The 18,583-nt window shown below is 47.1% G+C and overlaps 5 protein-coding genes and 1 non-coding gene across 6 annotated transcripts; 1 reads left to right on the top strand and 5 right to left on the bottom strand.

The window, feature by feature from the left end:
- The first annotated feature begins 41 nt into the window (after window positions 1–41).
- On the top strand, window positions 42–113 carry F4812DRAFT_t36. Its single transcript has one exon. It is a non-coding gene; the product is annotated as a tRNA-Glu (tRNA).
- Window positions 114–316: 203 nt separating this feature from the next.
- F4812DRAFT_455565 (uncharacterized protein) lies at window positions 317–950 on the bottom strand (the record flags this gene model as incomplete). The annotated part of the gene is made up of 3 exons (XM_047936845.1): window positions 317–518; window positions 706–828; window positions 922–950. 3 exons carry the CDS (start codon window positions 948–950, stop codon window positions 317–319), a joined length of 354 nt encoding a protein of 117 aa, XP_047793768.1.
- A 372-nt stretch (window positions 951–1,322) lies between these two features.
- F4812DRAFT_449514 (SPO22-domain-containing protein) lies at window positions 1,323–4,565 on the bottom strand (the record flags this gene model as incomplete). The annotated part of the gene is made up of 10 exons (XM_047935981.1): window positions 1,323–1,529; window positions 1,587–1,762; window positions 1,811–1,888; window positions 1,931–2,377; window positions 2,425–2,852; window positions 2,910–3,037; window positions 3,095–3,832; window positions 3,889–4,040; window positions 4,103–4,459; window positions 4,505–4,565. The coding sequence occupies 10 exons, from the start codon at window positions 4,563–4,565 to the stop codon at window positions 1,323–1,325; spliced, it is 2,772 nt and encodes a 923-aa protein (XP_047793767.1).
- A 260-nt stretch (window positions 4,566–4,825) lies between these two features.
- On the bottom strand, window positions 4,826–7,281 carry F4812DRAFT_179319 (uncharacterized protein). The gene is made up of 4 exons (XM_047930018.1): window positions 7,020–7,281; window positions 6,590–6,917; window positions 5,774–6,519; window positions 4,826–5,719 (listed from the first exon to the last, which is right to left on the bottom strand). Exons 1-4 carry the CDS (start codon window positions 7,032–7,034, stop codon window positions 5,519–5,521), a joined length of 1,290 nt encoding a protein of 429 aa, XP_047793766.1. The 5' UTR covers window positions 7,035–7,281; the 3' UTR covers window positions 4,826–5,518.
- Window positions 7,282–12,155: 4,874 nt separating this feature from the next.
- Window positions 12,156–15,010, bottom strand: F4812DRAFT_414096 (exocyst complex component Sec6). The gene has a single exon (XM_047932850.1). It carries the CDS (start codon window positions 14,652–14,654, stop codon window positions 12,399–12,401), a length of 2,256 nt encoding a protein of 751 aa, XP_047793765.1. The 5' UTR covers window positions 14,655–15,010; the 3' UTR covers window positions 12,156–12,398.
- Window positions 15,011–15,015: 5 nt separating this feature from the next.
- On the bottom strand, window positions 15,016–17,611 carry F4812DRAFT_414095 (uncharacterized protein). The gene is made up of 8 exons (XM_047932849.1): window positions 17,328–17,611; window positions 16,878–17,270; window positions 16,805–16,824; window positions 16,701–16,737; window positions 16,574–16,641; window positions 16,086–16,525; window positions 15,971–16,032; window positions 15,016–15,915 (listed from the first exon to the last, which is right to left on the bottom strand). Exons 2-8 carry the CDS (start codon window positions 16,999–17,001, stop codon window positions 15,377–15,379), a joined length of 1,290 nt encoding a protein of 429 aa, XP_047793764.1. The 5' UTR covers window positions 17,002–17,270; window positions 17,328–17,611; the 3' UTR covers window positions 15,016–15,376.
- Window positions 17,612–18,583: the final 972 nt, after the last annotated feature.

Raw genomic sequence — 18,583 nt, 5'->3', positions numbered from 1 at the left:
AGAATCACGCAGCGTGAATAAGTCACGAACAAAGCGTTCAGTCCGGTATAGTGTAACGGCTAACATACCTCGTTTTCACCGAGGAGCTCGGGGTTCGATTCCCCGTACCGGAGATAGAATTTCTTTCCTTTTTCCTTTCCTTTTTCTTTTTCTCTTTTTTTTTTTTTCTCATTTCGTTCTCATTTTAGGTACTTCCATAAATTTCTTCTTTCTATTTTGGTATCCCTAATGATCATGTATTCATTCATTCCATCCTGTCCAGGTATTTGAGAAAGCCATAGGTACCCATATCAATCTAGCTGGTGCTCTCTCCCCCCTATTCTTTCGCAGGATCGTGCCCCCAATTCTTCAAGCTCCTCGCGCTCTTACTATCCGGGTTCTGCTTTGCCTTGTCCTCCTGCGCGAGGTGTCGTTTACAATACGCGACGACGCGACGCATGTGGTCGATATCGCTTTGCTCGTATTTACCCGGGTCCTTGTCCGAATTCTTCTCCAGGATCTCGATAATCTTTCGCCCGCTTCCTCTGCATTAGTCTTTCCAAGCAGGTAGACGATATGTGTATGTATGTATGTATGTATGTATGTATGTATGTATGTATGTATGTATGTATGTACGTACTTATACGAGGCGGACTTGATCAAGGGTAGGGTTATGGGGGGCTGACCGAAAAAGGGGGCGTGGGTAGCGACGGGGATAGTACATACCTCTCGTGCCCAACCGTCTCCCCTGAGCCGTCATCCTTGCTCCAGCCCGCTGACTCCGATGACTCCCCTTTAAGCCAAGTCTCGAGGTCCGAAGCCGACATGTTGACGAGGTCGTTGAATTCCCTGGTAGTAAACCCCATCATTAGCGCCCCGAAGGTTTGCGCGCAGTACTAGAACAAGTTATCTCCTAGTTTGCGGCGAAGTTTAAAGACTCACTCTATAACAGTCTGCTTATCCTTCACCATTTTCGCTGTGTTATACTGTCTCCTAAAGATTTTGATGGTAAATGGGACCTCAAGATTGTCAAACTGTAGATACGGCGGACATCTCCTTTACATGTATTGCCGATACGAAATGCTTTTAAGCCATGGCGCAAAGTCAACCATATCGAATACGTCATGACTATCTCGCTTCCTTGACTCAGCTTGGAGGAGTTACAGAAATTTACCCGTTCTCACATTTGAAATTTTGTATACTTTTCAACAAGTCAGTCATTCTGGCTAAATTATATAGTCCATTGAAGTTGTCATGTATGATACTAGAGATATCTTGACAGCTAGTGAAGAATGTGAGTTTACATGAGCTTCTTAGTATCCCTCGAGGTAGATAATGGAGTATCACGAATCGAATTTAAGGTTAATTTGCCTCTTCTGAAGCTCCCGCTCCATGTCGCCTCCATCTTCATGGTAATGCGCCAAGGTAAGTGCGTGTGCGATCCACTGCTTGCTGAGCTTATCTTCGTTGATTCCGTACAAGTCTACGCCGTGGTTGAACGCTGTCGTAGCAAACCATTCAACCTCGAGAGGCGGAATAGGCCGTTCGCTCTGTGTCCATGTTCAGCAACTTCACTTTCTCTAATCCGTAATTTAAAGGGTCAGTACACTTGCGCATTGCTTGACAAGCCTGCAGATATCCTCCATTACTTTAAGGGGATACTCCGGTTCTGAAGCGAGAGTCGCCTTGAGTAAACATCGCAGGTATTTTGCGAGCTTTTCATTGTCGAAGTGTTCAAGCAAAAATATGTGATTTATGATCTTACGCAGTGTAGAATATAGTACTATCATCTGTCAGAACACGCAATAATCCCACCGCTACAGATTCATACCTTGTCCGGGGACTGACTGGGCTCGTAGGAGACAATCTGCCATTGCCTGAAATATGGATAATTTGTGGCAGGACTGAGCTTTTAATATGATCTCTGATAAGTCATCCTACGACTTGAGACATATAGCCCCTTCAAAATCAAAAACGAGAAGGGTCGAAAGCTTCAGTTGTAAGTCGTTTTTGGACACTTCATCTAATGTGTTTAACCGAACCTCTCCGCCCTTATCAAAGCCATTGACATGATTACGCATCAAGAGGTAGTCTTGAAGCTGCATTTCGATGTCATCTTGGGCGCGGGCCAAGGCAATGTGCACTGTTGCCATTAGAAAATGACAGAACATCGTACGTAGTGACAGATCCTCGACTGCCTGGGTTGGTATATCATTAGGATATTGGGAGATGATTGAAAGGCAGCATTGGAAGATGCGGATACTTTGCCTCGGCTGCCAAATATTGACCATTTTGACGGCTAGGTTATAGGCGTTTTTGCCAAACCAATCCAGTTCTTCTACCGTGAATATCTTGTCGCCGCTACCATTCCGCGGGTCTCTCTGTATGGCTGGCACAACTACACAATTCAGTATAACTCGATGAATCCATATATGAAAAGCTTACCCCCTTCGAAAATTTGGCAAATATCGTCTATTATCAGGTTACGGTCGGCGTCCTCCTCCTCCTTGTCCTTGAGAAGTGATATCTCAAGGCGTATTACGACCCGAAGCAGTGCCGGAAGATGAACAGCATCCGAAGAGTTGTATTCGGAGTTTTGTATCAAATATTTCAAAGCCTCGATCGCGCACACTTTGTCATTAGCTTCTTGTGCGTCTATGCAGCATGCGTACAAATATTGTGGGTCTTTTGGCGAGGCTTCGATGATATGTCTTAAACAGTTGGAGGCCATCTCCCGATCTCTGCCTCTCACAGCTAATTTGTACGCGAGGTAGAGCGTCATTGGCTCTCGCTTACTCGATTCACTCATAGATTGGAGGATTTCTGTAGCGTTCTCTAAGCTGTTTCTTTGAAGTGCACAGCACATCAGCTTCCTGTTTTCGTCAGGCAACACATACTACTACATAGGTACCTAAATAGGCGGAGCCTACCTGGTGATCTTCGCTGTATTCGCCGGCCCGGAATGACGGAGCGCTGGGTGTATGGCTACGTGGCACCATTTCTCTGTAATATCCAACGCTCCTTCATTGAATGCGGCATCGACTTTTTTCCATATGAGCTAATAAATAATTAGCCCCCATCCAAAGAGATAAAGAAGGTCAGGTGGCTGGCTGACCACTTGTATGGCGAGAACAGCAGCGGCTGACAGTGACGTTTCTACTTTGGCCGCGATATTATCAAATATCGCCCCGAGCTCTTGTATTGTTTCGTATGTATCCCGACGTGCTGCTGCCATCTGCACGCAAAGCACGACGGCTCTTTCAATCCAGGTGCCATGTTGGGTGGGCAATACTCTCAATGTTATGAATTCGCCAAGAATAGATGAGGCTAGGCTTGGACTCTTGTCGTCTAACTTACGTACATGGTGTATCATAATATTGAAACTCGATTCTGAGATCTCAAGGGTCCCAATCATACGCCGCAGGATAGCCGCATATGCATTGCTGTCGAATACTTCGGCTGGTGAGCTGAGTAGGAGTTCCAACCTAAGTAGAAGAACAACAAGCTTGTCACCAAGCTCGGATTCAATGTAACAGACATGGTTTTCGGCGCTCTTGAAGCTTTCTGGCGTATTTAAGTTCAAATATGCGCGAATGAGTGCTTGCGATATTGTTAGTCTTAACTCGACGACTTCTCTTGATAGCTGCTCGAGGTCTTGGCTGTTAATGAATTCATACGCCCTTTCTAGCCACTTCACTGCTAGTGAGAAGTTCTTCTTTGCTATCAAGTCGTTCCCAATCTCAAAGAGGGAGTCGGCAAAGTTCTCTACCGACGCTGGATTTGTAGTACGCTTGCAATCTTGTACCTTTTCATAAAGATGGTCGGCTACGTCAAGGCGGTCTTCTTTCCAGGCCTTCTGGAGCTGTCAGAAGCTGAACGAGGGGTATACATTAATAATATGCACCTTACCAGTACTATACGAAGTATAACACACTCCGCCTCCAGGTTCCTGCAGGCATCAAGCTCTTCGACCGGCAGCTTTTCTTGCATACTCTGCAGCAGTCCGTTATATTCTGCGGCCTTCTGCAAAGCAATGAAAGCAAACTTAAGTTCGCCATCTACTGCACCAGTGTCAGCAAATCATGCAGCGCTGCAAATACGGTCGGACAAAGATGCAATATACCAATACAAGATCTGCCGGTTTTGATTGCCAATTTTTCCAGGCGCAGGAGATCACCCGGTGCGTTATGATCACCCCATTGCGCCAGCACCAGAATCAGAAACGAGAAGACGCGAGCAAGCGTCAAAAACCTCCTTCGAGCTGGTGATGTCTCTTTACCATCTTCACGTTTAACCTTAACACACCAGTTCCAAAGGTCAGTACCTGCGCTGTCTAGCTGTGCATGACGATGTGAGCCCGGGGATTTAAGAGAATAAGATCTGATAGCGCTGATTTGTTCCCTTAACTCGTCAATTTGATTGCACGGCACTTGTTCATCATTCTTGCTCGGCAACTGCTTCCGAAGATCACGAGAGAAAGCTTAGGAAGTCAGTATACCTTCCTAAACGGCACGGGGGTACGGACTTATGATAGGCTTAATACGCTTATCCCGGGCAGAATGTGACGAATTTGCGGAGGTATCCATTCTGAGGCATCCGGGAACGTAAAGGGTCCGATACAGATAGGCTGATCAATATATTGAGATGTCCTGCAGTGTGGCTTTGTCTGATGCCGTCCTTGTGGATATGAATACTACCTACTGAACCCAGTCGAGGGTTGGTTTAAGAAAGATGGTTGACGATGCCTATATCTGGATGGGTGTGTTGGCGGAAGCAACGCCGATTGGCATCGAGAAAGGGCCAGAATCGGAAGGGTTTCGAATGTCGACAGCCTGACTAAGGGGTTAGTTAACAGTTACCGCAATCACCTCCGAAAAAACGAAAAGAAATATCGCAAGTTAGTTGGCAGCGATGTAAAAAGTATGAAAACTGGTTGGTGTAATTCTATTTGTCTTTGTTCCAGAACTAGAAAAAAAAAAGTCTATAGTAGTCAGGTACGAGAAAGTAGTGTTGTACTTTACTTTCCAATCAGGGGAAGTCGTAGCAGAAAGACCCAATATCACCTTCCAAACCTAGTAGGATACCATCGTTACTTCCCGTTCTCCCTCTACTTCCTCTTACTACCCCAAAAGATGTATCTCTAACGATAGTTACCGCCACTAGAAATGACGTGGTCCCCTAAAGTGACCCCTGAGAGGCCTTGATAAGATTGAATACGTGATTATCACATCTTGTAATAGCCAATAGCCAATACCCAATCGCCTTTGGAAATCCCCCATCATTACGCCAGTGGAATAACGTATAGTAGCCAATGCGAAAAATATACCTACTTCAAAGCCCAAATAGAAGGCAAATAAAAATTGTTCGAATGTGAGCTAGTATTCGGGATAGAGATATGATATGATATGCTTCTAAGAATGCGAAGGGTCATGCGGAAGGAAATTGCCGACGATGAGGCTGGGTCTGTATGAATACAAACAGTTGTTAGCATCATCCCTATACCTGGCCATAATATTCGTCTAAGTCCAAGAATCGCTACTCACATCTTGTGATCGTCCCTACGTATCATAAAAGAAAAACAACAGTTGATTACCGGATTGTTCGATCGATCATCTGGGGTCTTTAAAGCACACGCTGTTAAAAGCGTGTCGTGCGCCGCATCGAACGCGATAGTGCCAAATTCCTCCCAATACCGCACGAGCGACTCTTCCGTCAGTATCTCGTGAAGAGAAATTTTACCCTACACGGAGAGTTTATTAGCAGACTTTCTGATCGTCATTATCCTAAGACGTACATCTCGTAACTTATCCACCGGAACGTGGATCAGTTCAGCCATTTCCTTGTTGCCTCTAAAGATCTCTCCGGTTCTTCTCCAGCAGCAAGCCGGAACGGCCATAGCTGCAAACACTCGGTCGTATTCCAGTAGCGTCTTCTCGAACCACATCTCCACGTAGACAAGCTCTATATCTGTAAGTCCCTGCACCTTCTCTCGGAACTTAGGTCGAAAGCGATCTAGCTGTCGCAGGATCTTCTGCTTCGACGTAGGAGCAATATGGCTGTCCATGTACGATGACAACCGAGCGTAGCCTTTGATATAATTGAACGGCTTCAGAAGACCCGCGTTATATTTGGCTTTCATTACACTATGCATACGTGCCTCTGGTGTGTCGTTGCCTGATGGATCCGCCGCTTGAAGGTAGAATTCTCGCGTCTTATCTGCTGAGGCGGCACCGGCGCCGGCCTCCGTGCTTGGCGGAGGCATGGAGCCTGCCTGCATCGAGTTCGTGGATAGAATGTTGCTGTTGCCAGCCACGTAACTTGCCATGTCGGACTGGTTAGGTTGCGAGTGGTTATTCCTAAACAATAGACTCTGGTCGTCCGGCAAGGTCCCCGCGTCATCGAGGAGGCTAGTATTTAGAAAATCATTGAGAAGATTGAACTCGTGGGAGACTTCCGGAGCAAGCATATATTGAGGATGGTAGTGATGCATATCGTGGAATTGATTTTGGGCGGAGAGCCAGGCATCAGAGAACCCACCAACTACGAGAATAATTCAGCTTTTTTTTTCCCCTAGCCGGCACGACGTTCACAAGGGTTTTACAAAACCTACATTGGTTCATATTGCTGCCAGAGCCATTGGCCTGCATACTAGAGACCGGATTTGGTGACACAAGCTGTAGTGGGTTTGCCTGACCTAGTGCACCTGCACCAAAACCTTGCTTGGGTCTTTGAACTGCTCCAGTCCCATCGAATGACGGTGGTGCCATAGCAGCGGCACCCTGATCTATTGAATTCTGAGGTAGCTCGGGCTGGATCTCCGACTCGTCATGTCCAGCCGCACCGGGGGTGCTTTTGAGCTTCTTTGAATCCGGATCCCGGGGCTCATCATGGCAAAGATGGCCAATATTGCGCTTGATACATCTCGTGCATGGTCTCTCCTGTTCGATAGGGGTAGGTCCCCGGTTAATCTTGGCTCACGCAAACCCGGATAACGGCCCCCAAGCCGTAGACGCAGAAGAGTAGGAACAGATCTTACATACGAGATCGCAAGTCATATGCTATAACCCCCGGAAATATTGGAATTAGCAAAGTACTTTGTGAAGCCCAACAACACGCACGCACAAATACTAGAAAAGACCCGGGCGCATCACCCGTGACATCAGCAACCTAGGCGGTTGCAGTTTGGAAAAAAAAAACCCATCCGTCAACAAGGGGGGAGGGGCGCCAGCATTTCTACATGCGTAGATACGCAGACGTGGAACCAATGGATTAAGAGTGTCTGACAAACATGTTAAATGAGGACTTACAGATCGACGGCAGTATACACAAGCTGTAGGAACGCGCGACCAAAATTAGCCCATGGGACAGACAGATACAGCGAGGACAGCATCGAGGTGAGTTCAAGATAATTTTTGAGGGGGGGGAATTTTTAGAAGTATGGTACGGCATACCATGGTTTACCTTGCGCCTCTTCTTGGGGCTCTTATTGGTATTATCAGGGGGTGTGGTGGTGGTTGAGGTCGTAGGGGTGTTGTCCTTAGACCTGGCGTCGTTGTCGGGCCTCTTGTCCTTGGCGTGGCTGCCATTGCTTTCCATGACTGCGTCCTACTTGAGATGCTATCGGGACTGGTGTGTGTAAGAGGCTCCCATTGGATCCTCAGGTTACGCAATGGACATGTAGTTCGCGGACAATCGAGTTAGCTGCCGGCGGCTTTGTGCAGGACCAAGAGATGATTTGTTCAAGGGGTTCCGAAGAGAGGCTGCTGGTCGGCGATGAACGCTGAGAGGGCGTCTGGGAATGACGGGCAAGATTCTGGGGGGTGCGTATCGTGATCGACAAAGAGGAAATCTTGCCGGACCGAAGAGCTGTCGGCGTCCACGTGTGATCCAAGACCGTATACAAGTCAGGTACTAGATTGATTACCTTTTATCTTCTCATCCAAACAAGACAAAGTCTCGGTTGCGATCGCGGCAGAAGTTAGACGTGAGTTTTGGGGGGGGGGGTGTATGCGTATGTTGAACGTTAGGCGTGGGTCAAGCTCCCGTCCAAAAGCTAAAAGGTAAAGGGAAAAAAAAATTTGTTGTCAAAAGTACAAATTTCAAATATTTTTCTACTAGTTTAGAATAAACTTCCTCCAAACGTCGGCCCAACTTTATCCTCAACAACTTCCTCCTTCCTTTGTTTTCCTGTTTCGAGCGCTGGAAGAGGAAGGAATGAATTGACATGACACGAATGGCCTCGACGTTGATTCGGGCAATCACGCTTCAGGCGCAAGACCGACGAGGCCAATAGCGAGGGTCACAGGAACCCGGGTCCATCTTAATCCAGTAGGATGAAGCCATGAGAGCCGAGGGGTTTAGAATATTACAGGGGCCGAGGGAACTCGATTGGGAGCCGATTAGGAGCCAGAGGGGCGCTTTCGGCATGGTTTATAGCGGGGTTTATGGCTCTGAAAGACGGTTGGTGCCAGTGGTTCCGGAACCCCTTGAAAGCCTTACGAATTTAGGTACGAATAGAGGAGATCTTAGAGGGGAACTTCCACTTAGCTACTACCTAGAGGTAGCTTAGCTAGACCACTATAGACCACTATAGGGCTGGAAATGGAAGGTACGGTGGAAGCAAAGTACCTGAAGCTCTAGATAGTAGGTACCTACATGAGGTAGGAGATAGGTCACTACCTGGTACTATTAGTGACGTCGTAGGTAACGGCCAACTGTTCAAACTGCAGAAGCAGAAAGCAGAAGCAAGCCGCTGCAACTGCAACTGCAGTCAGCGTCACTTGACTTTTTAAGCTTTTCAACCACCTCTCAAAATAATTAACCACCTTTAGACAAGCCCAGCCAAGCCGAGACTTATCATACCCAAGCACACCCAGAGCACACCCAGAGCACACCATCCTCAATCAGCTTCTCGTGACATTGCACATACGCCAAGCGCCTTTCGTGCGTGACGGTTCCCAGAGCCAAGCCTACCTAGGTACGTACACCCCCTTGATGAGCTTGGCCCGCATCGATGTTTGTCATTGTTTGGTGGCGGGATAACTACAGATATACAACCTTGAACTTACAAGTTTCATTGCCAAGTCTGTTTCCAGAGCCCCGGGTGCTTGAATCTGCAGAGCATATGCATCTACCACAACCAATTCCCCTCCTAAGCCAAGCCAACAAATGCATAATGACAGCTCCCCGACGGCCGAAGGTCGTTTGCATCTAATGCGGCCGCGGTGTGAAGCCGCTGGTCGGTGATGGGCGTCCTGGCGTCGTCTCCTTGCAGCGTTCAATCAACTTTTACTATGTTATGTACGGAATACATGGTAGAAGGGCTAGCGCCATGTAAAAGTCGATACCAGGATAAACCATGCTGATGATCAATCCTTTCGATCTCACCTTTACGTACATAAGTACAACCCACATACCCGCGTACGACGTCGTACGGCTCCTCGTTGTCCGGTGGAAATTTCTCTAGAAAGCAGATAACATAACCTTTCTCAGCTACCATTGACGTCGACGATGGGAATATGCCGGGATAAACGTTTTTAATATATCCATCCTTGGGGTATTGTGGTTTTCTTGACCATTTAGGTACTGATATATCGGTAGTCCTCTATCCGAGCGAGATAGCTCTCCATGATGGAAGCTACGCGAGCTCGACGGATTCGCTCACGACGCTATGCAACTAGTATACGATGCGTCGGCTGATCTCGTTGGATCGCTATTTTAATGTCCTTTTTCCTCCTGCCGTGTCCCTGATGCTACTGTTAAGTTCGTCCTGTCAGGGCTGACCACGAGGGCCAAGTTACACCAGATAGTTGCAATACGACCAGACCATTCTATTTCCCGTCAAGGTACCGGTCCGGTTGTCGATCTACCCGGTTCGCCCGAGTGACTTACCGTCTCCATGGTGCTGTTATTTATCCTTTAGATGCCTTATTACCATCCTATTAGATTTGGAAATACCCCACAACACGACGAGTCCTGCTATCTAGATCACATCCGTATCGCATTCCTTACTTCGGCAGATGCCCCAGGGATCAGAGGTCGTTATCTCACAGAGTTCAAGCATCAAGTTGCGACGCTCGCTATGCTTTCAATAGGTATTTCAGCTAAGACTTGGCAACCAATACCGTTGTTTCTACATCCAGCCTCCTAAGTCTTCAATATCTATGATAAGTCAGCCAGCCACATCATCAGCGGTGAGTGCTGTCAGTCAATACGGCTGCCAATAGCTCTAACATACAGCGTCACCAGCAACACCGTTATTGTACGACATAATCCACCAATTGCCATTGAGATAGTTCGGTTTGTTTCCCAAATTAAAAGTACTATGTAGAGTTGATTAAATTGTCGATCTTATTATATAAGTGGCAATACTACGGCGTCTATGAGTAATTCCTTTTGTAGCACAACAGCTTATTTAAGGCGCATACTGCTTACCATTTTTATACATATATTACCTATCTCCTTTCTTTTTTTCTTTTTCTATTGTTGCTGATATGCTGTCATTGATCGTCTGAGTAATGACCTGACGAAAAATTACGACAGAACGATTGCAAAGAAATTCCTCCAGTGTCGAATGCAGGATCTCGATGGAAACAATTGCTGAGTTCCCGTCTATCAGAATCAATTTATACACTGTACCGCGTATGGTCAGCTCGCACTCAATACTCATTATACGCTTACCCTTTTGCAACAATTATTGAAATAAGTGGACAGCTGATCTGAAGCCGGTCCTACTCATTCACGAAATCTCAAGTATGCATCATCTGTAGTCCCTTCTTTTCAGCTGTGCGAGTACAGCTATATCAGCCGGCCGGCATGAACCTTTTACAATCGCCGGAGGTGCATACTACCCCTGACGTACTGCATAGTCGGGTCTCCATCCGGATCGTCCTTATTCGTGTCTATAAAGCTTAGCACCGGCAAGAAGTTCCGTAATATTCAATGACGCGGCATTTGGCTTTGTTTCGGCCATAGTGTTCAGATCATTCGGATTTTAGTCGACGCCTACTCTACTGAGGGAACTGAGCCTCTGGCAGTTTAAAAATTATATTGATGATCATATGACAGCTATCTCGAGTAATCGCCGACACAGTACATAAGTAGGCTGAAACCTTGGATCCTTGAGATCTTCTATCCGGGAACCGTAATATTCAGGCAGCCTTTTGGGAGTAGATCCGGGACCTGTATAGGCTTGTCTCGGAAATTCAACCCTTCAGCAAGAGGGCCCATGCATGGCTATGTCATGCAATCGTGGACCGGAAGGTCAATATACATGAGAGGCGCCGGATAGTTCTAAATGCGGAATACGTTGAGGTCGTGGTGAATACGAGGTACCTGCAGCAAAACGTAAGCAGCCTATCGCACAAAGACCGTGGAAACGAGGTTCTACCATGAAGAGACGTCTTTTGAAGTACCCTCCAATATGTCCCTGTTAGCCAATACTATTTACTTGTACCACCCGGAGTATAATTCAGTGGCAAGTATCTAACACGGAGCTAGCTATTGATAATGTAGGTATGGTATATACCTTCAACCTCCTGTCGTTTTCGAGCTGTCGTTTCACTTGATTACGAATGATTCACAAACCCCCAAAACCGTACGCAGGGACTAAGCTGATTTTTCTTATCCCTAACCAGAGGGTCGGGAGATCAAAGGCAAGACACCTTTAGCCTAATGGAGGCTGGCTTCCGGCTCCAAAATAGTAGCAGTTGTGTCACATGTAAGGTACGCGTGATCCACGATTGGTCTGTGGCTTTTGCGAAGGCAGAGAATAAGGACTACCTACCTGTCACTAGACGGATTATTCCAAGGTCGATTACTCGAGATTTATTCCCGTATACTCCAAAAGACAATAAATGCGTTGCGGGCAAACGAGTTTTTGGAAAGGATGCCAGTGAGTCTACCATGTATGTATTAAAGCTGCCGCAGCAATATTGTAAAATGCCGTAAGATATCATCTAGTTGCGTAAAATGATAAGTCGCAATTAGAAAGTATTGACACAAAATGGTATATCATGAGAACTGGAAGTATACAAATGCCATACCTTCAGCTATACTCAAACAATAGGAGATCATGAAGTCAAAATACTTTACCTAGGTACCTAATGTAAACGGAGTAGAGACGAGAGGACGGGAACTACTGACAAGAAATAACTGGTCATAAGCAACTTCAAGGGCAAAGTGAGAAATGCTTAAACGTAGCCTTTAGTTCATTAAATGATTAATTCAACTCACAGTCCACTTAGATTATAAAATAACATCGTATTTTATTTATCATTACAAGACTCGCACATACATAGGTTAGGTACGCATACGCGTCCTTCCTTTTAAAACCCAGGTATCACCGTCTCTCATCCATCCCTCCACCATCCATATAGGTAACCTCTTTCTCCACAAGGTACTCAACTTACTTACTCGAGTTACTTAACCTTACCCATGATCGTCTCGGCGCCCCTAACGACATCCATTTGCGCGGCGCGCGCCTTGACGGCGTTGAGCATGCTCCTCTCGAAGTCGTCGCGGGACCTGAGCACGGCCTCGACCCAGGTGATCTGGAGGTCCCAGTACTTGGTCTTGAAGTCCTGGAAGACGTCGGGGACGGACTCCTTGGGGGCGGTCAACAAGCCTAAAAAGTTCTCCGTCACGCGCCAGCTCTGCGTGATGTCGTTGCTCAGGTCCGGGTTCGGGATGTTCCGGAAGTACTCGAACGCCGTCGACACGTCGTTGAAGATCTTGTCCTGGAACGGCTCCGACCGCCGGAACTTGGCCCCCTTGTTCCGCACGCTCATCAGGTACTGCACCAGCAGCTCGTCCGCCAGGATCTGGATGAACACGTCCACCAGCGAGTGGTGGAGTACTTGTTGATAGTCGCCGACGTATTCCTCTATCGTGATGACCATCTGTTTCATCGCCGTCGTCTCGTACCATCGTGGCGTGAAGAACGTCGGCATCACACTCTTGAAGTCGACTGATATGACGAGCTGAGCAAACTTATTAAGGCACCAGGTGCTTAAGTCGATATAACTTTCACTAAGCGAGATTATCTCGTTCTCGGCGCGCTCCATGTACTGGGGCGTAACTAGAGGTTCGAACTTCTGCTTGAAGCTCGTAAGGTAAGCAAAGCGACCCTCTTCCTCGTTGTCGTCGATGCAGGCCATCTGGTCATTGGCAGTAGCAATGAGCCAATCCTGTAATGCCTGGAAACCCTCCAGCTCGGGTACCTTATCTGTCTCGTATAACGCCGCTTCGTCCTCGAGCATCTTCTGGAAAGACTGCTGGCGACCCCGCAGCCGGACGAACATGGCGTCAATAACGCCCTCGACGACATCTGTTCTCTGCGAGGTGGCGGCGGCGTCGACCTGCTCTCGCAACATGCGCCACATGTCGACCAGATTCTTGGTACGGAAATAGCCATACTCATCCGTATCCAAGTTCGAGCCGTCCCCATTTCGGTCCGCAAAGTCGCGCCTCTCCTGCGCGAAGATGCGCTCGATCCATTCGTCGAGGAATTTGATGATAAGCTGGCGGAAGTCCTTAACTAGCTCTTGTTCTCGGTTGTCGATCACGTGGGGTTTGAGGTCGCTCTCCGCGAAGCCTAGCTTCCGCATCTTCTTATAGTACTTCTCGGGCCAGTTGATAATCTCGAGCGTGTTCGCCGAGCTGGATTCGGGGTCGTCTATCATGCCGACGAGGAAGTCGTGCATTAGCTGGTGATATATGTCGCCGTAGGTCTTGAGGATCTTCCACTTCTTGGGCATCAGTGGTACCATCCCTTGCTTGACGGCGTTGAGGTCGTTGAAGAACCACTTCATCACTTTCTCTAGCTTCGCGGGGTCGTCTAAGAACTCCCCTCTAGCTTCGGCAAATTGCCCTTCGCAGGTGACAGAGATTGCCTTTAAGAATTTCTCCTTGTATCCTCGGACCTTCTTGGCACCGTCGGTGATACTTTGGAACCGCGTGGCCATTTCCTTGTGATCTTTTAATGCTTCTTGAAGAGCCTCGACTCTCTGATCGCTCTTCTCCTCGGCCTCGACGATAACTGCCAGACGAACCACGAGACTATTGTTGTCGGCGATCAAGAGATTGATCATATTCAAGGCGATGAGACCGATGAGGTCATCGAACCTGTAAATCGCATCGTCTAATCTCGAGAAGTAACTTTCTAGTGTGCGTTCTAGGCTGGGGTCGTTGGCTCGCTGTATCTGCTCCATGGCATCGTCTCGGATATTTCGTAGCTGGGTTAACTCGTAATGGACGGAAAGAAGGTTCGGCATGTTCTCCTTGTCGACCTCGTCCTCATCCAACATACTCTCAACCCTATTAAGGCGATCGTTAAATGTCTGAAGATTCTCGACCATGGTTTCCACAGCACCGAAGTTCCTGTGCGCCTGCGATACCAAATTTATGCTTGTGAAGTCCTTAATCATGTCCTGGGATTCGGAGCAAAGCTTATCGATCTTCATCATCTCGTCCCTAATGGCTTGTAATGTCTTCTGGCCGTCGGTAATACCGTTCATGCCAGTTTGGGTCATCTCAAGTTGATCCCGTAGGCCTCCCCTCAGCTGCGAGTCTACGGCAGCTTTCTTACGCGTGAATTCCAGCTTCAGCGTGGGGATCCTATCGAGATCATCTGGGAGTCGGAGGAGCTCCGAGAGCTTGACTGGCGGCGCGTCCATGGTGAAAGTCGGCGGGGCACCGCTGCGACCGTCGTGCGGGTTTCGTTATTTCAGATCATTACGGAGTGAACTTTGTAAATGCGCCGCCACGTTGGGAAATCAATCGAATTTTCTATCGCTGTCGCTGTTGCCGTTGCCGTTGCCGTCGCCGTCGTTGCTCGTTAGTATTAGAAAGGGTTACCTAGAAGTTAGGTAGGTAGGTAAGGTACCTTAGGTTAGAGGTAGGTTACGTGGAAAGTGATGAGTTAATTGGTTGTAAATGCGACTCAGCCTCTGCAAGCTGACGTTTTAGAACGAACCCTGAAATTCTATCCGATAAGCTCATAAATCTGATATGCTAATGCCAATAAAACTGCATAAATTCATAGTTATGTAATAATCCTTTATATACTATGTACCTTACCTATAACCGTTTTCTCATGCTGTCTACCCCCTTGTGCGCTCCTGTCTCCCCTATTCACTTCAAAATACTGAGCTGCCTTAGTTTCTCTATATAGGATATCTTACAGCGACTCAATTAAAAGCGTTATATCAATCCAGCAATACTTCCGAATTATAAAGTTCCCAACTGCCTTGCTTCAATCAAAATACCAAAAATCAAGTTTTTTTTTTCTTTTAACGATACGACTCGAATGCGCACATCGCAAGTTTCAGCGTCTTCGAAAGCGTATCTGACAATATATAATAAATTTTTATATAAATATCATTAAAACTCAGCAGGGCTAGATTTTTGGACGTCGTAACCAGCCCATATCACTGCTAATTTTCGCTGGGGAGCTGGTTCGATCCGGACTCTCGGTTATATTCCGAAGCTCGCCGTGGTGCGGCATCAGTGTCTTATTATATTCTTTCGTGTTCTCCTTGCCATCTTCCACGCGGTGCTGGACCTCGGTTGTAATCATGATGGCGCCTGTCTGGTCGCTTTTGTGCGGGAATATCTCGTCCTGGCTACCGTTCTCGCTAATCACGTCCATCCCAACGGCCGTCACCAGGCTTGTCATACCAAATCCCCCTGACCTGTTCTGGCTACTCGCCTTCGACTTTTGTGATTGTATATATTCTTTGCGATTCCGGGGTTTCAGCGGTATCGAGTGGTTCCTATTTTCCGAGTGGCCGTACGAGTCCGCGCCTGATGAGAGGCCGAGAGCGTTATTGAGTCCAGGGATAAATGCTGCCACTTGCCTAAGCGAGGGGATACAGGAGCAGATTATGAGAGCGCACATCTCCGTCATAGCCCATATAAGAGGCTCTGCGATTTCGTCTATTGCTACATGGTTAATACCCGATGATTTAGTATTGAGTGCTGAGCGACTTACACGTATCATTATCGCCTATGTTTATAACGTAGACAATACGAACGACGGAGATAACTGTTACTCTGGGTCCAGAGTTAGAAGAAGTTCCTTAGCCTTTCTAAGTTCAATTACTCACAGTAAGCCCAGCGAAAGCATGCAGATAAGTCCCAGCCTTTTGACAAGGGGAATTTGGAGCTTCCACGTCGATGGTATAGGCTCGATAAATAGGGTGAGGTCGGTAATTAAGTTTAAGATGAACCAAATTCGGGGCAGAGACATATTCCTTAGTATTTTATCGCAACGAGTCGGATTCGAATAACTTACGGTAGTGTACCAAAGCGGATGGAGGTCCAAACACGAGCCCTCCAGCCTAAAATCCCATGATTTTCTGACGGGATCGTACCTAAGCAAGACGACCGACGTTTCCTCGATGGACTGTGCAAAGAGGAACACGATCATGAATTTGTTAACCATCCTAAACCCGCCCTCGGGGAATATTCTCATGTAAAGTACTGCGAAGCTCGCTTTTGCTGCCGGAACGCCCCAACTATACGAAATCGAGCAAGCTATTAGAAGCTGGAAAGAGTCAGTCTGGGGCCAGTAAGTTTACCAGTTTGTTCAGACCTGTGAGTATGTATTATAGTCATCGTCACTGACTTCACTGCGATCGACACCGAGGCCGTATCGCGTAGCTTTGCTGCGGTTAACTTACATCTACATGGGATAGAGAGGGCGGGAGGTTTATACATACCAAGCATTGCAGAACAACATATGCCTATGGATAAGATCTATAATAATTAGTCGGCGGTTCGTAGAAGTTATGTCCATGAATATTAAGCTCTCGGGGAGCAGTACCCAGCTTGTGAAAATCAGAACTACGAGATGTAAGTAGTTGTTTTCCAATTTTAACAAGTCGATATTGGCTTACTATCGTCTATTCCCATAGTCTTATGTAGCCATCGAGTTATGATCCTCGCGGCCATAGATAGCGCGGTAATCGTAACCAAGACCGCTCCGGCGTTTAAGACCGAATGCACCTTAGAGTCGGCCATGCTCGCCGGTTACAAGTGTGGGTTGTCACCGGGGAGGGAGGTATTCCATCGTTCTTTGACCTACGAATTCTGGGTCGATGGAATAGGTAACGGCACTTATTATAAACAGTAGGGTAAGGTCAAGATCCCTGAGTAAACACTTAAAGCACGTTCTATCCTCTGCGACAATTCTGCTTTACCATACAGATTAACGACATGGGACTACACGCAGGAACCCTTGGTTAGGGTTTTTCGTTCCAGAAGCTTGGGTCGTGCTGACATGCTAGGTACTAGAAACACCCCTTTTTAGTATGGTACTGCCAAGTTGCAGCTGAAGACAGGCATACGGTACTCCTAAATCTCCCGTGCTATATTATCTGTGCATTCCCCTAAGTCTTCCCAAGAGAGCTTAAGCCGGCAGGCTCTCTTTTGAATATGAACATAGGCATTTCTACCTAACTGAACCCTTACATGAAAGATCGTCGCCTTTAGCTTGACGACTCTCTTCGAGTGAACTCTATCCATTCAAGTCAAGGCATCAGTGATAGGATATACTCTAGTGTGCTCGGCAGAGAGCTAGACTAGGACGCCCTAGATTGGTTATTTCCCAGCCGAGGCCTACTATGGTATATACAATATGTCGCGAGATACGCAATGACATGCTTGAAATAGGTTACCAATTTTCATACAAAGGGAACATCGTGGATCCGAGAGTATGGTAAGCTGAGGCGAATTCGATCTAGGTGAGACTGGAGACAGCAATCAGGTCACTGCGAGGTCCTATCCACATTATCTGCTCGCATACTATTCCTTATCCTTTTGCCTTGTCTCCTGACCTTGTTGTTATTCGAGAGCAACCATGCCATAATACATGCTACCAATGCGCTGCAACCTCACAGTTCCTACGTATCATCCGGCCCGAGGGCCACAACCACAACAATCCAGAATGAGGATGCGCTAGCCGACCAGGGGTGAAGCCCGGGGAGGCGGTTAGGTTGCGGCGCTAACATCCTGAATGGTGTGACCAGGCTGCCAGGTTCAAACTGACAGCTGGGCAGCTGGGGTAAGGAGATTATGCGAACATGGCGCCGGGACCTTTTACTTGCGATCTACAGTCGACATGCTTCCGTGATTTATGGGCAGGCGATTGTCTTATTCTGTAAATAAGGAATTGACTACATAGCCATAGCTATGATATATAAGGTATGCCAGATATTTTTTGCATGAAGAGCTTCTTCACAGTCGTCGAATATCGCAGCACGTGCAATTTCGTTCATGCATAATGCAGCTTTTTATAGACGCCAAGTGGACCTTCAAATGCATGTTGTAGAACAGGCGGACAGCCTTGAAAGTGTACATAAATACTGATTCCTAGATATACGAACTGTGGATAGCTGGAAAGGGTCGAGACTAAGAATTCCCAAGCTGGAACAAGCTTCCATCACATGCATACCTACCTAACCTAACCTAACCTAAGGTAGGTAACTAGGTGGCTTGCGAATAGATGGAGTGAAATATAGACAGACAAAATACTTACCTACCTAGGTTGAAAGTTTGCCCTAGGGAGATAATACAATGCCTAACCCATCTATAGTGGCTTATT

This window comes from Daldinia caldariorum (genome assembly GCF_022478825.1).
Source record: "Daldinia caldariorum strain CBS 122874 unplaced genomic scaffold F4812scaffold_2, whole genome shotgun sequence".
In the NCBI taxonomy this organism is placed as follows: Eukaryota; Fungi; Ascomycota; class Sordariomycetes; order Xylariales; family Hypoxylaceae; genus Daldinia; species Daldinia caldariorum.
Note: the sequence above shows the minus strand (reverse complement) of the source record. Positions and strands in the feature narration are given on the sequence as shown.